The sequence below is a fragment of the Solea solea genome, chromosome 19 (genome assembly GCF_958295425.1).
Source record: "Solea solea chromosome 19, fSolSol10.1, whole genome shotgun sequence".
Taxonomy (NCBI): Eukaryota; Metazoa; Chordata; class Actinopteri; order Pleuronectiformes; family Soleidae; genus Solea; species Solea solea.
This window is the reverse complement of record NC_081152.1, coordinates 15,691,288-15,707,836: the sequence shown is the minus strand read 5'-3', so window position 1 is coordinate 15,707,836 and position 16,549 is coordinate 15,691,288. Positions and strand designations below refer to the sequence as shown.

The following is a 16,549-nucleotide window of genomic DNA, read 5'->3' as shown; positions in this document are numbered from 1 at the left end:
AACAGACTGATCTGAGGGTTAGTTTTGCTCCTACAAGTGAAAAAAAATAAAATAAATGGAAGCGTCTAAAATACAATCGATAGACGATCAAAAGACCTTGTTAAATGCTTGGGCTTTTTTTTTTTTTATTTATGTGAAGATGCAGTGAACTTAAGTACAATGTGGCAGAAAGATACCGACGTTTTAAAATCCACTTTGTCTTTAATGAACAGACTCATACACATGGAAAAGAATAAACTCGATGTCCCTCAATCAAAACAATTATAAAAGACCTAGTTTGATGACAGGGAAGAGGGAAGCAATCGTGGAAGCATCGTGGTTTTCTGGGAATTGTTGTCTTGTTTGTTTTCCCTGTCTATTTGCCCTTTGCAGCTTCAGTCGTCATGATATACTAGTGAAAATTTCACACGGTAAAATAAATGAACAAAAGAAAAACAACACGTTGGCTAACTACATGTTGCCAAAAATGAGTAGAAATGTGGATTTCTATGGATTTGGATGGAGTTGGAAATGTCACGGTACACTACATGTCGTCGTTCTTAGATATTTTACACAGTGTAACTTTGAACGTTTGTGTGTGAGAAAGGTGCTATTTTCTGCAACAGTGTCGATATTCAATACAAAAAAGTGTGTAAGACACACAAGACAAACAAGATGTGTGCTCAAGGGTTGCTCGTCATCAGTGACTCCTGCAGCTCCAAGCTATGAATTGCATTGCTGACATATTTTACCTTTCAATTACGTAGTTTTCAAAATGTATGAGTCAGAGCTGACTGCTTTCCCTCCTTTAATCTGTAAATGGGTCCATTTGGATAGGTGGGAATTACTCTGGAGTTGAATTAAATTCAATTTATTTCAAAATCTCATTCGTGTAAGAATCAAGATCACTCGAAGTCTATAATTTGGATCCAAGTACAAGTGTATAAAATGACATAAAAAAAAGAATAATAAAGTAATGGATCCATGTAGATATGATTAAGATGACTCATAAGACCACATTCATAATACCGTCACGATACAGAATGAAGTGGAAGCACTTCTCGAGATAAGTTCATTAAACTTGATGAACCTAAATCAGATAACGCGGCAGAATACCTGAGCCGTATTAAAATTACATTCACTGCAGTTATTCAATAACGTATCCCGTGATATTGTCACGCTATATCAGAATCATTCCACACACTGACACAACTGTTGACATGACTGTTTAGGAGTCTTTATGTCAGTCAGGTTGGATTTGTTGTTCTGCAACAGGTGTGTGTCAACACATTAAATATGGAAATGGTGCAGGATGTAAATCTTTTACTATTATATAAGATTTATTAACGTAAATCACACTGGATCTAAATTTAAAGGAAACCAGAGCCGCCACGAAACCAAACATCAGTTCAAGTGTGTCCATTGAATCTCAACAAAAACAGTAAGTGAAGCACTTGAAGAAGGATGCAAGTAGCCACCAGGGGGCGACTGTGCTGGCTGCAAAGAGAACTTTGTTTGAATGGAAGTCTTTGGGAAAATGAGCCAACTTTTTACTTTATTTACAATGTCAGTAAACATTTTCCTGAAGAGTAAATGGTTTCAATCCGTAGTTTCAGTTTTTCTTCAGCAGCACACAATATCAATATTGTACATTATGTTCCCATTTCCATGCAAATGGACGACAAAGCTTGGCACATACTGTATGTGTGATTGACATAAAATCACACATACACTTGCCATAAACTTGAGTGTTCATTTTTTTTCCCAGTAAAAACTCCATCTGGGTGGATATGGTGAAAGCAAGGCAGAAAGGGGATCAATCATTCTGAAGTGGATATTGTCAATTCTCTTTCACTGTTACACTGTGCAATCAGTTGTAATATTACGATGACAGGTTTAAGACAAAAAGTCTCTCCCTCCCTTTCTCACTGTGGTGTGTTTTTTGCTTATTGCAATAAAATCATAAATGAACTGGTAATTGGTAAGTTCCAAGAAGTTCGACGCAGGCGCTGAGCAACATAGCCGAAAAAGGTGAACACAATAAAAATATCACATATTTCAAGAAATATAAAGTTGAAGAGCGACTTTAAAACATTGAATGGGCAGAAAACGTCAAATGACAAACACTTTTTTGGAAAATATTTCACAAAGCTGAGGTAAAACATTCAAAGCAAATACCTTTGCTATATCCATATTTATCCAACCTTATATTTTGATAATTATTCTTATCCCCCGATTCTGCTTCTGATCCTAGTGCAAGCTTTCAGCTGTGACGTCACCTCTTATTTAATCGAGTAGAGTTTTACCGCGTTATCACTAAATTGCCTGATCTTTTGTGGGGGATATGTAATTAGTTTAATTGTCACTTGGGGAGAAACAAACTAAGAAATTGCAGTCGTATCCCACAAACTAGAGAGTGAGGGAAAAACAGCAGATACCTAATTAGCTAATGAATAATAACTGAGCTAATGGGCACCTTAAGATACAATCGTGAGCGTAATGTCATTCTACAAATTAACGCGACTGTGGGACGAAATAATTCAGGTCTCGGTTTCAAAGTCTGATTGTTATGCCTTAATGCTTATTACATCCAAGCTTTACTAATAACATACAGTTTGTCCTTCTGTGTCCCCGTCCTCACGGACAAATGTGCTCTCATATCGACAGCGTTCATTACTCGAATTAAACAGCACGGCTTTTTGACTCTTTCCTTCCTTTTCTTGCACAAACTCTCTCTCAGATTGATGTAAAATAAGCCAAAAAGCCTCTATTCCTGTGCTGATATCCGAGATGAAAATAAGCACGTGTGTGTTTCTCCAGAGAGGCGGCAGCCCTTTTTTCTTTACCCCCGCACACAAACACACACACGCATGCTGCATTTATTACAATTCTGCTAGTTTCAGAAGGAAAAACTTCAGAGGAGCTACGCTGTTGCTTTGGGGTTTCCTTCAGTTCACTTGGCAAGCTTCTGGATTATTTTAACTTTAAACATGCGAGCAGCACATCTCCAGAAACCGCCATAATTACAAGATCTGGTCAGTCCTTTGAATAGCATTGGCAACCGAATCCTTGCTCTGGTCTATGACTAGAGGGGGGACAAGATGCCTCGGTTAAAATAGAATGGCCACATGGAGTTGATTTGGGGTTTTAAACGTGGGGAGCTCGCTTTTGACCCACAGTTTCAGTCAAGCCATGAAACTAATAACAGCCTCAGGGCGATGGGGATCGGACCATGTGCTGCTGGGAAGCATACTTGTCACCTACTATGATGTTTGATTGTGCCAGGACTCTGTGGACAAGATTAAAAGTCTGAAAATCTGTTTTATTTTTTTGTCAGATTCATATAACTGCATATGAATGGCTGTGGAATTGGGCACTTTCACACACAGGCCTGAATTCTCCTCCCACAGTTAGCCATAGATGAATGTACTTGCCTACAAGTAATGCATACAGAGTTCGCCTAAGTGCTCATTTGGTCTCCACATGAAGTGCAATTTAGCACATTTTGCATTGGCAAAGTGTTCAACCAGCACCAGAATGCCAATCTCTATATAGGGAAGTTATGACCCCCGTAAGGTGCTAATTTCCTGATGGCGCGTTGATTAGCACAAGCTGCCCTACCAAATGTTTTCATATTTTCCAGACCCATTTGCGTGACCCATTTGTGTGGCGTTTTGGTTGCCAAGTAGGACTCTGTTGATGTGATTATTGAATAATGACAATTCTGTCAACACATAACGAGTCAGGCTGTCACTTTTTACCTGGAATTTGGAGATCTGTTTAAGGGCAACTGCAGCATGACCAAAACATCATACCCTTATAGACACAATGAAAAATCCAAATGATTCATATATACTATGACTTCACCTCATGCCTTGCCTTGATGATGTAAATTGAAGCCATGTCTTTGAAGACATACATCCAGGCTGAAATGACTTGTGGAGCGTTCTTTTAATGTGTTTAGCAGCACACAAGCAAACAGAACCTGTACAGCACAATATCTGAATTATATACCGGCTAAATATCATCATCAGCCACTTACAAATGTATACGAGTTTCTTATTGCCAGCTGCTTTTCTTTAAAAACCTGCTGGGACAGGTACGTTGCCGTTACACACAAGCATTTACTTTGATTAAATCACATGCAGACGACAGCAGGCAGCACACACACCACTCTCAACTCTGTATTCTGCCTGTTAATGTTCAAGATGTGTGGATTACCAGAACCGCTCAATTCTGTACTCGTCAGTTGTTGAAATACGGACCGTTGTGTCAATAGAAGATGGTTGGAGGATAAAGCGGTAGAAGAAGGGTGGGGTCGGGTTGGTTGTGAATAGAACAAAATATTAACCCGTCAGTATTAAACTACACAATATCTCAGTTGACCTTCAAAGGCCAAAAAACAATACACTTTCCACAACTTTCTACTGTACATCCGCAAGTCTGCTGAGAGCTATAGATGTCATCATACACCCATGTCTGCGACAGTATGTCCTGACCCTGGACTGGTGTCTACATTTAGCCTATAATTTGTGACAACATGGTCTGTGCATGCTCCAAGTAGGACAACCTACTGGAATGGAATCCAGTGTGGGATCAGGTATGCGTGCAGCACACGTAGACTGACACTGACCCTGATTTTAGTATAAATGAGGCCACAGACAAATATGAACGTGTACGCTTACTCTGAAGACATGGAGTGTATCATAAAATATACACCGACAGCATGCACAAGTCTTCTAAAATGTATTGTTCTATTCTATTCTATTCTATTCTATTCTATTCGCGAGACAAGATGAGGATTGTCTACAGTCTGGATTCATGCCGTCTAGGTTTATCTCGAAGAACCGACGTGTTGTCATTGTGATTCAGAAGTCTTACAGCTGCCATGTGTCAGTCCCACGTCGCCATGCTACAGTGCCACACAATGAGGTGTCAGAGCTCTCCGGGCCCTTGTTGAATTGCTTTGTGACGAACTCATAATCTCCACAGCAATTGTGACAGGCTTCTCTGAAACTTGCTCATCTCCAGAGAACTTTTAGGCTTAACAAGACTGAGGTGACAGATTGGATGGGAGTGCATTGAGGTCCCACCCATGAAGCGGAGGATGTGCTGTACAGTATATTACATGCTGAACACCGGCTCTCTGTCAGGCTTTATGGAGAAATATTACTCCCTGCGACATCCACATGACATTATTATTCCTGAAATAATCTTGTCCCGAACAAGAGGCCCGTGATCCATTTGTTGAGGCAGAAGGTCAAAATGCTTAATGGAAGCAGGACAGCAGTTCTAAAAGTCCGTGAATGATTCTGGCTGAGAGTGAAACTCATTTACACAGGAAGCAGCTGGTGTGGTGAAACATCCCTGCATGCCTCATCACCTACTTAACTATTGCTAACAACCAACTGATGAAGCAAAAGGTATGAATCGCCTCGTTTGGCTCACAGTTCCCCGAGAAGTCAAAGAAATGCTTGCCGATTTCCAGAACTCTCTTCATTTAGCACACGCCTCCTTTCCTTTTTCCTCTCGACTGTCGCCGCTGCTGCTTCTCTCTTTGAGCTCCCGCTCTGTCCCCGGCCCCTCGGGGCATAATCAGAAGAACCATGATGTGTGGTAGAAAGCCTGCGACGTTAAAGTGCAGTAAGGAAATAGAAGGAGACTAAGAAAATGAGGGAGGCTGAACACAGAGCTGGTGGAAATGACACCACTTTCAGGGCAAACACTGCACTAATGAGTGCCGTGATAAAGTTGCTCGGCAGACTTAATGAGAAATGAGACTTGGAAAATTAAATGATCTCACTATTATGTTTCAGATAAAACTGAATTATTTAAATGAACATTTTCCGAAATTACAATCCCTGAAGTTTTTGAACTACAGGCGGAGTATTACGGAGGATAGTAAGAAAATGTTGGATTCCATTCATCAACTCAAGAGTGAGGTGGGTGTTTTTCCTATTCCACCTAATGAGAATAGAGATTTTATTTTGGTGCCGAATGTTATTTGAACTAAATCTCCTTGACCTAACTAGTGAACATTATATAGTAAATAATGAGCCCTAGCTACTTTCTCCTTTTAGCTATGTTATTTTTAACCACGCAGAATAACAACAAAACAGGATCGCAAACCCCATCAGAAATGATCAGAAAACTGGGGTTTTGACGATCATTAAAAATGGTTTCGCACCAGACTTCGAGACGTTTGTTTTCTGTTTCAGCTGTTGGTTCTCGACTTAATTTCACGACCTGATTAGGACTCATCACTTTTGCTTTCCGGCAGCAGGGAGGGCAGTGAGCGGTGGAGGAGCAGAAGAGGAGCGCCGACCACTCCAGAGGAATTGCTGCCAGATGGTGTTTCCATTGAAGAAATTAAACGGGAAAGTGGAAGTGAGAAGGGGACTGCTGGGGTGTAGAGTTGTCCTTCTGGGCACACACACTCACACACTCGTAGGGGTTTAGGATCATTACTCAAATGTGTAATGGTTGTGTTTCTTTCTCCGCAGGTGGCTGAATAAACTATAATTTTGGTAATTTATCAGCTGCTAATCTGGCGAGCTTGCTCTCTCTAATCAAAATAAGGAACGCCCCGACCACACAGGTAAGCAACTCCTTCGGGAAAGTTAGCAGTCGTGTTCGAGCAGAGAAAGGAATACTCGCGAGAAATAAAATATGATGAGCCGAAAAGCACGAGGCTGAGGCCGATTTCCATTCTAAATGTAGTGACTCAAGTTTCCCTGGAGTGCTGCTATGCGGCGGCGCGTCGAGACGGAGAGCAGCAAAGCGGTAAAAAGGCTTCTGACGTGTGCTTGAGTGAGTGGTTCAGATATCAAAAGGTCCCAGGTGTGAGAATTAGTAACATCTAATTGTGAGACTCCAGATTGTTAGACTCCTCCACTTACCCGTCTCTTTCCCACAGGCATCAGGGACATGCGGTGTTCTATCACACTACTCAACAAGGACACGTGTTCATGTTCTTGACAAACAATTTACACTTGCACATTTTGGACTGTGGCTACTAATTTGTTCTGCAGCTGCTTTAGTCCAATCATCAATCTTCTACTCCTTTATCCTCCACATGAGGGTCGCAGGGGGCGGAGCTGCGCCAATCTCCACTGACATAGGGCGATAGGCGGGGTACATAGTGCCTTATCTCCATATTCCATGTTTTAGAACTGTGGGAGGAAGCCGGAGAACCCGGAGAAAACCCATGCACACACAAGGAGAACATGCAAACTCTATGCGGAAAGGACCTTGTTCCAACCAGGTCACGAACCTGGGTCTTCTTGCTGCAAAGGCAAGTGTGCTAACCACTACACCAACCGTGTGGCCCCTGCAGCTGCTTTAGTGCCCCTCCAAAAAAAAATTACACACTCAATGTATCCACTGTGGAGGAACAGAATGATGTATAAAATCAAATGATACTATCAGTACTTCACAGCTCCCAAAGTGGCACAGAATGATGCTCTGCGTGTGTCCTCTGGCTCCCCGGTCACTGGCCAACTAATCATCACTGGAACCATCTGCACAGATACTCCTCTCTTTCCTTCACTTTGTCTCATATTGTAGCTGTAGTTAGGAAACGCGGACTAAATAAACCCTCATCTGTATCAGTGTCAAACAACGTAAACAGTTTATGCAATGAACATTTACCAAGGCTGCACAGTTGACGGAGCCCTCACAAAAATCCATCAATATCCTCCCCGGGCCATGTCCCACATTGCCAGACAATTTCATCAAAATCCATTTTTACCTTTCTTTTTAATCATGCTGCTCAAAGTCAGACAGTCAAACGCCGGCAAAAAGACAACAGGAAAGGAAAGGAAAGCATTTCCATCAATGAAGAACAGCTGAGGTTATAGCTCCTTCAAGTAAACATACTGCAGAGAGCTTCATTCTGGGCAATGCCTTTGAACAAGGCTTTTCAGCATTTGTAAGTTATTTCAGAAACTAATACTTACAAATATGAACTTTTACGACTGCAACCTGTCCTGCCAAATCTCCAGAGGCAGTGAGTGGCATGTGGCTTCTGAGGCAAAGGCAGGAGCTTACGCTTTCCCTAGAGCTTAAGGACTCTCCACATCGTGATCTTATTTCTCTGCCTTCTAGTGAGGAAAGAAGAAAGACTATTTTTTTTGTCATCCCCCCCAAAAAAAATGTAAAGCCTGTCCTCGACTGGCAGGCACAGCACAAAGATCATTCCACATGCTTGTGGACGAGCTGGGTGACTGGTACAAAATGATAATCTTGAAAGGCACTTTCATGTCTTTGTGGGTTTCCAGGCACAGGCAGTTCCCACATTTTATCTTTAAGGGTGGACTTAAAGAGTACAGCAAGTTACTTTTCAGATGCTTTAGCTTTCTAAGTGTGCCACCACAGAGGGAGAGGAAGGGAATTGTTTTATCTAGACCAACCTGATCATCAATGACCACTACATTACGGCTAATGGTCCATGTGGCAACATCGGAGGAAATTTGAAAGACGCAGATTATAAAGGCACGTCCTGCTGAAATGGCGAGTGTTGGGAGCATTCAGAAAATACTAAAAGAGAGCAGACAAGTGGAACGTGAAATGTTTTGACTCAGTTTCTATTTGCCCCGACGGTAGAAACTCATCACTCAAGCTGCTCTTCTCCGGAGAGAACTACAAACACGTACACAAGCCTGCAGGTTCTGAGCATTTGACATTTAAAGTCAGGGGGATTTGGCAAAAAAAGAAGCTTCATCATAATCAAAAGTTTGATATCAGTCGATATACACAATCACTGTGAAGAAAGTAAGATAATTTAGAGTTTCGCTCCCCAGTCATAGTTTTTGAGCTAACTTTCTATCTGTTGCTGTCGTTAAGTAAGTGACAAACAGCCTCATCTTGAAGAGGACCACCTTTTTATTGAGTTCTGGATCCAGATTGGATAAAAGTGTTGAGCAAACACTTTAGATCAGTGATAGCAGTCAGAATATAGAGACTGTTAACATATTTGCATCTGAATTTTCAATTTTCAATATTTCAATATCTAGCAACCGATTTAGGAATTGCGGTACTGAGAAGCTGACGTCACAAACGTGCGACGCGCGGGTGAATCTTGTCTGTGACTGGGCGGTTGTTCCACGGACGTCCTGAGGTTCTACCGTAATGACAAGTATATGGGTGCAAAGTTCTATTTCTGTGCTTTCCGGTATCCATCCCTCCGTCTTCTACCGCTTTATCCTCCACATGCAGGGTCGTGCGGGCTGCTGTGCCAATCTCAGATGACATAGGGCGAAAGACAGGGTACAACCTGTACCCTGTCGCCAGTCCATAATTTTTTTAATTTTCTAGATATCACAAACGGTCTAGGAGTTATAGGAGTTATGTTAATGAGAGGTATGCATGCCAAATCCTGTCGGCGACAACAGGATGGTAACAGAAGAGTTCATCGTGTCCACTTAACTTCTTCTAAGTTGCCATTAAAGAAGAATTATATTCGGATCATGCAATGATTGTTATTTTTTATTGCCCGGCACTAACTAAGCGTACTGCAATTGTAATCTTATTCCAAAGCTCAAGTGCGTAACTTCTGTGGCCTCCCTGTGGAATTCTGATGAAAACAGTGAGTATAATAAGCACAAAACACCTTAAAGTTAAGCATTACAACTTTTGACACTAATGGACCATTGGATTAGATGTTTTTTTTCTTCTTATATCGGTACAAGGTTTTTATATTAAGAAAGAATAGAAGATAACTGGTCTTGTCAGGGTGACATTTTTTGCTTTCCTTGTGTTTAAAAGTGCAGATGGCAAATATGTGACCTGCATCAATGGATATACAGCCGTCACTGACAGTCAGTGGAACAAATAAGGGCATCCTCCAGGTGTGTATCCAACACTGTGCTGCCAGTGTTGCTTCACATTTACCGGCACATGAATTCAGGTGAGGCATCACAACAAGAGTAATGGCCCTCTGACTGCACACTGCACAGAGGCTGCAGCACCACTTTGGCCTGTGTGTGTCATACAGCTCTATCTGAGAATACAGGAAAGGTTCCACCTTGAGTGTTGTTTTCTCCGCCGTGGTAAATGGAAGAAAATCACTGCTCTCACTGCAGCTTTTCATCCGGTAATAGTGTCATAGTTCACTCAGATCTCGGGGGGGAAAATGAAATGCTTGCACTGGAGTTAATCCACAAAAGTATCAGCAGTAGTCACTGATGTTCCCGCAGGAGGCATGTCAGCATGTACTTTCATCACAAGACACTTTGATAATGAGACTATCTACGTATCATATAGGAAAATGCATTATTTTTGTTTAAAGACCTAATGATGAACACACTGAATCAGTGTGACATGTAACGACACGCGTGCAACCAAGAGAAGCAAAAGCATAACCTGGGAAATACGCAGAAGCGCAGACGTGTCTCCGTTGGCGAGGAAATGACCCCGGTTGTTTGCGAGGCAAAGTAACAAGGCAATGCAGGATTGTGACAAAAAGACGCTGCCGAATGAAACTGACCTTTTGCGAAAACTGTGAACAATGATTGATTCAGAGCTAAGGTGCAGCAGACCGTGGACTTGTGTCAGGATTGTTGGCATCCACTTCGGCACTGAGTCTGTGCGTTTCACACTGATAGAAAACATGAATAAGCGTGTGTGCCGTTTGGTTTTAAAAAACAATTTCTTATACTAACAAACTCATGTTGGCAGTCTGTATACAAACATTTCCCCTCATGTTTTGCCCCATACAAGCTCACAATCAAAGTGTCCAGTGTGTAAAATATGTCACAACAGCAGATTAATATAGGACACGTGGGAATCACAGGGTCCCTCACAATACGATACACGACACTTGGTCCACGATACCAATAATATCACGATACAACGATACTGTGATATCAATATATTACAAGACAATGATACAGTGATACATTGCGATATCTCAACCTCCGTGAAAAGTTAAAAAAGTGCAGGATTTCTCTTTATTTATTCACAACATGGAGAGCAAAGAGCATAAAGTCTATGTATTGAAGGTGGATGGGGCATCTCTCAACGTAGCTTTCTCCGCCATTATCCCGCCGTAAACTCCCTCTTCTTTGGCCAGGCAACTTCCGCCCAAGTGTATCTCATTCATTTGAGTAGTCTAGTATCGCACAAGGAAGGACAATATGTTACCAAATCGATATTTTGAACAACCCCTATAATACAGGGACATATGAGTGATGGTGTTTCAGAAAAGGAGCTGTAGGACAGGAAGAAATCAAGAGGCAGAAGCCAAGATGAGCAACAACAAGACATGATGTTGCCTTGAGATGACAACAAAAGAACTTTCACAGTCCAAAGAACGTTTAACTTTTGCAGAGAAAATCATTTATATGTACAAAATGCTCAACATAGTATCCATCTGACAGTCTGGGCTGCGTACTGAGGGTCTGTAATGAACTTCAGAGTTGAAACAGGCTTCATTCATGACTCATGATGCTTGGCGGTGATCTCAAATAAATACTTCGCGATCATTTCACTCTGGCAAAAAAGTGCTACAACCGCTGCAGAACAATACTCGGCACGAGAGACGACACACATCCTACGGAGGACATTCTGTACAATACACAGAATATAAATGACACAGGATGAGAAACCTGCTATACAGGGACCGAGACCAAAAACACTACAGAAACAAGACGTTTACACCTGTCAACAGTACAGTACAGCGCCAGACGAAAGTGACAGAGCTTATCGAGAAGCATGCCAGACTCAACGTGGTCCGATACGTGATCAATAAAGACTTTATCAATGAGGATTTTGTTTGACATAAGTAGTCACACACACAAAATCACTCGACTCAGATGGTGAAGTTGGCCCGATTTAATGAAGGTGTTAACTCGTTCCGCATGAACTGAACCTTTTTCAACAGGGCAAGCTCCAATGTATAGAGTTCTCATTTTTCTTTGTGTGTGTACCTGCACTTGCTGTGCTGTGTCTCCATAGACTGCAGAATGGTGTTAAAATTCAGAACAAGTTTTTAAAAGAAGACGGCGCTTGCTCTTTCCTGGACGATGGGGAACAGACTAAAGTGGGGCAGGAGATAATCACCCTGCTGCCACCCCAGCGCTCCCATGGTACATGAACCCCAGCCATGGACATGCACAGACTGACCCCAGGTGGTGCTCAAGCACCTGCCCTTTTACCCTGTGATCAAGTAAGGGCCCCTTCTGACAAACATTCTTTATGACTTTCTTTTTCACAGTGTAGAAACTTGATAACTAGAAAATTATGAAAGGGAGGACTCATTTTTCACTTGAGCTCCTGGCCCTGAAATGTATGCGTACGCCACTGACATCAGCCTATGGCTGGGACAACATACTTTTATTAAGATACTTGGGTATCGCAATTGAGACAATAACCTATTATTTATAGTTCCATAATCCCTGAACATCACATGTCAGTCAGTCAGTTTGACTTTCAACAACATTGAATGGGTGTAGTATATTAAAATTAAGACGCAATTTAGCCTCAGGCTACAACCTGGCATATGTAATATACATTGTCCCTTTCCTTAATGGTTTGGCACCATCGTACCTCTCCGTTCTTCTTCTTCACGCTCCATCCCGAGCTTTGACGTCTAATAACAGGCTGCTTTTAGATGTGCCAAAATCTCCCGACTACAAACCCGAGGCATTCGTCGGGCCTTAGCTGTAGCTGCCCCTAAACTTTGGAACGAGTTACCCCTCCTTCATTGAGGACTTTAAATTCCATTTTGAAGGATGAGAATAGTCAACCCGCACACTTCTTCCAAGATTTTAGATACTATTTTACTGTATGTTTCTATTTTTATTTTTATGTTTTATACCTTTTATGTTGCCGTGCCTTTAACTCTGTAAAGCACTTTGGTCAACATCGGTTGTTTTTAAATGTGACTTGACCTAAATAAAAGACAATATTTTTTCTTAACTACTACACTTAGTTGTAGGTATATAGTACACGTATATACTATTGTTTTGTAGTTTTTCCCACTCAGCTACTGCTTTAAGAAAATAAAATGCAAAATTAACAGAATCTTTCTAAACCAAGCCTCCACACTAACATGCTTTAAATGAAACTCAAAAATGTCTTTTCACAACAGAACTTCCTGTGCTTTCTCAGGCAAACTAGCACCTGCTACTTCTGCCTGTTTCTCTTCATCAAACTCGAGCGGAAATACCACGATTCTGGCGGTTTTTATGCATACGATATATCGAGTTTATACCTCTATTATAGTCAGCGTGTAAAACTTACCACTCCTGTGTCCAGCTGCTCTGTCGTCTGAGGGGAAGGAGCCGCTCCAGTCACAGGTAAAAGCCACAGTATCTGCAGCAGCAGCAGCGGCAGCAGCATCTCCACTGAAACAGTCCTCATCCACTTGAGAGGAGCCGGGTAATAAACCATGATGCTGCCCTATGACAGGCTGATCCTGCGGGGCTCACACACCGACCCCGACACCCGCATCCACGGGATCAATCCCACTCCGACACTCCGGGGAATTTTTTTATTTAAAAAAAAAAAAAAGGCTGAATACAAGTCTACCTGACTGTTGAGCGCAAACACATAAAACACATTAAACCTGTGCCGGTAAAAAACAACAACAACAAAAAAAAAACACTACAGATAATTAGAGCAGTTTATCTGCGCGTCTAACTTCTAACCTGAGTGTCGACATCCACGAATAAACCTGTGACTTCCCTGTTTTTAAATAATAATAAAGATGAAAGTCCGGCAGAGACACCGAGGAGCAGGAGGTGTCCTCGCGGCGGCTACGTCTCGAGCACACTGACTGTGGTGGATGACAGCAGCTGCGTGCAGATGGTTGTGTGTGTGTGTGTGTCGCGAGGACACGCAAAACCAACCACAATGCAATGCGGTCAACGTCCGGTGGGACCTGCCAAAATAAAAGAGCCACTTCTGGAACATAAAAACAATGCAACATTATTTGTATGCTGCACAATTCTAGTGAAAACAATACTATCAGACCTGACTGAGGGAGCGTTTGTGTGTATACACCAGCAGTGCAGGGACGGGTGGAGAAAAAAAAAAAGCATTAATCCCATCAAATTGCTGAGTGATTGTTTTTTTTCTGTGGCCGCTTCTTTTTGTTTTTCAGTTATACTCCAACCTGTTTGCAGCCATCTTAGGACTGAAACACAACTGTACTGAGAAACTCAGAGTGTATTGTGTGGAGCGTTTAGGCTCAATCAGAATTATTTTAACTAATTTGACAGTGGTTTGAATGAAGCACATAATATTTGTTTACGTGTGTAGGTATATTTACACACTAGTTTTATTCTAGTCTCATATAATGACATTTTTTACTTTTATTTCTATCTATCTATCTATTGGAACGATCTAATGTCTACAAAAATCTCAAATTTCTGCCAATTTTGCTGGGTTTTTTTTACACCTAAATTAGATCTATCTATTTAAAAATAAATTAAAATGCTATGGTGTGTCACCTATATTACACAAAATGTTATGATTACAGTGATGACAATACATTTGATTTTCTTTAATAGTACACTCTCTCTCACACACACATACGCACACGATGTGTGCCAAAAACCCTTTGTAAATGTACACAGTATGTGTGTTTTTTCATACATGTGTAAAATAAAGAGAAATTAATAAAACAGCATAACGAGGGAGGGAAAAACAAACAAACATTTGTCTTACAAGACCATGCCCAGAGGCCTTTTAATGTATTATAAGATTCCCATGATGTCAAATAAATTATTCAGTGCGTTTTCCCATGGTTTCACTGCCAACAGTAGCACATGCTTTTATTTTGAAGTCTGATTTTCAAACTTCCACTATTGCTGCTGCAATAGTTGCTTTTTTTCTGACTTCATTCAAAGAGCTGTGGGAAAATGTCAACCTTAAAAGCTTCAAGCACCTTTTTTTAATTTCATTTGGCCTTTTTAATTGTGATTGATGCAAATAAATAACAATTGATTTTGGGGAAAAAAAATAGATAACTTAAAATGATCAAGTTGACGTAGTGATTTAAAGCTGTAGTTTGTCATTTTTAAACATTAACAAACAACTGTTGCATTCAAACCACTGTCATATCAGTTCATACAGTGCTGTGTTTCTCAGTATAGCAGTTTTTTTTTTCTCCACACTGCACATAGTGATATGCATTTTATGAGCAGAAGAAGCACACCGTGCAAGTAAAGTGAGGCAACTTCATACAGCAGCACTATGACTAAGCACAGCACAAAAGCATCCGTGAAAAGTAGTGGAAGAATGGATTCTACAACTAAGAATATGTGACTTCTGCACAAGGAGTTGCGTATTATTCTCGCTGCAATTTACCAAGGGGGCACCTATGGCATAGATCTGTGGGTTAGGGTTTACGGTTAAGGCCCTGGTATACTTCCACGCAACCCATGAATTGCATAGATTTTGGATTTGGAACAATGCGCAAAGAGCGTGTTGGGTGCGCATAGACAGTGCATGCGCAAACTGAATTTCTGCACCACCAATAGGTGGAATGAGCCCTGCTCACCAAGCAGAAAAAAACATTCTGACGACAGAAGGCGTAGTCGAGGCTCGTCATCCGAGCCTCGACCTGGCAACCCTCGAACCCCCCGCCCTACGAGCCTTTCAACTGGTGAGCCGCTCGAACCAGACGTGAACGAGGGAGCTGTAGCATTGTCCTCTTCTTCTTTGGTAGGAATGCGTCCTGTTCCCTGCGTCCAGTCTTGTACTGCCACCTGATGGTGAGGTGGGATACCGCAAGACCCTGACGCGCGACGATACCAGGGTGCGCGGCATGTCCATGGAAGACCATGGACCATGGGCTTTTAGGCATTTAGCTGTGATGGTTAAGGTTAGGGTAAGGGGTAAGGGAATGACTTACGTCTATGAGAATGTGTCGGTGTGGGGGACAAGGGTGAAAAATGTGGTCAAATCAGCACCCCAGTGTTGTGCACCCTGATGAAATGTTTAGAAAAATAAATTACTTTTTTTTCCTCGACCCATGCCTTTGATTGACAGAACACAAAATATGCAATCTTTTCCAGATATATACTTCACGATGATCTCATTCCTTTGAAGGACCAAACACAGCCTGGGATGCATTATCACTCACCAAGAACAATGACTTCTTTGTAATATGACTGTTTGTGTGGTGTCAACAAACAAACTTCCCTCTCAGCAGCTTCGAGTCAATTGACGACAGATCCGTGATTAATAGCGGCTGTTAAAGCGCTGACAAATTAAATAGTTTTCAGGAGTGAAAGAAGTGCAAATGTTCCGCCCAGAACAGTTTCACTCGTTGGAGTTGTGCTCAAGTGGAAGTGACTCAGTCACCGCCGTCGCGCCTAAGGTTAAACAATCAGCCCACAGCCCTCGTTTTGAAATAAATGAAGTCAAATGAAGCCATTGCGTTAATTGGAAGTCTAAAGTTAGAAATACCTGCGCAACAAGCAATTACGTTTTATTTTCTCAGTTTGAAACGTGGGACGACACCGCCGCCGCCGCCGCCGCCGCATCTTAATGACAAACACGATTCTTCGACTGCAGGCGCCAAGTTCAAGACTCCAATATGGAAATTACCCGTCTTCATGAA

General features: G+C 41.7%; 1 protein-coding gene across 1 annotated transcript in view; it reads right to left on the bottom strand.

The window, feature by feature from the left end:
* Nucleotides 1-13,765, bottom strand: part of LOC131446692 (matrix metalloproteinase-17-like) — an 84,635-nt gene extending 70,870 nt beyond the window's left edge. The window contains exon 1 of the mRNA XM_058618092.1: nt 13,222-13,765. Within this exon, the coding sequence (XP_058474075.1) occupies nt 13,222-13,371 (150 nt within the window). The 5' untranslated portion in view covers nt 13,372-13,765. The remainder of the gene's footprint in view (nt 1-13,221) is intronic.
* Between the last annotated feature and the right edge of the window lie 2,784 nt (nt 13,766-16,549).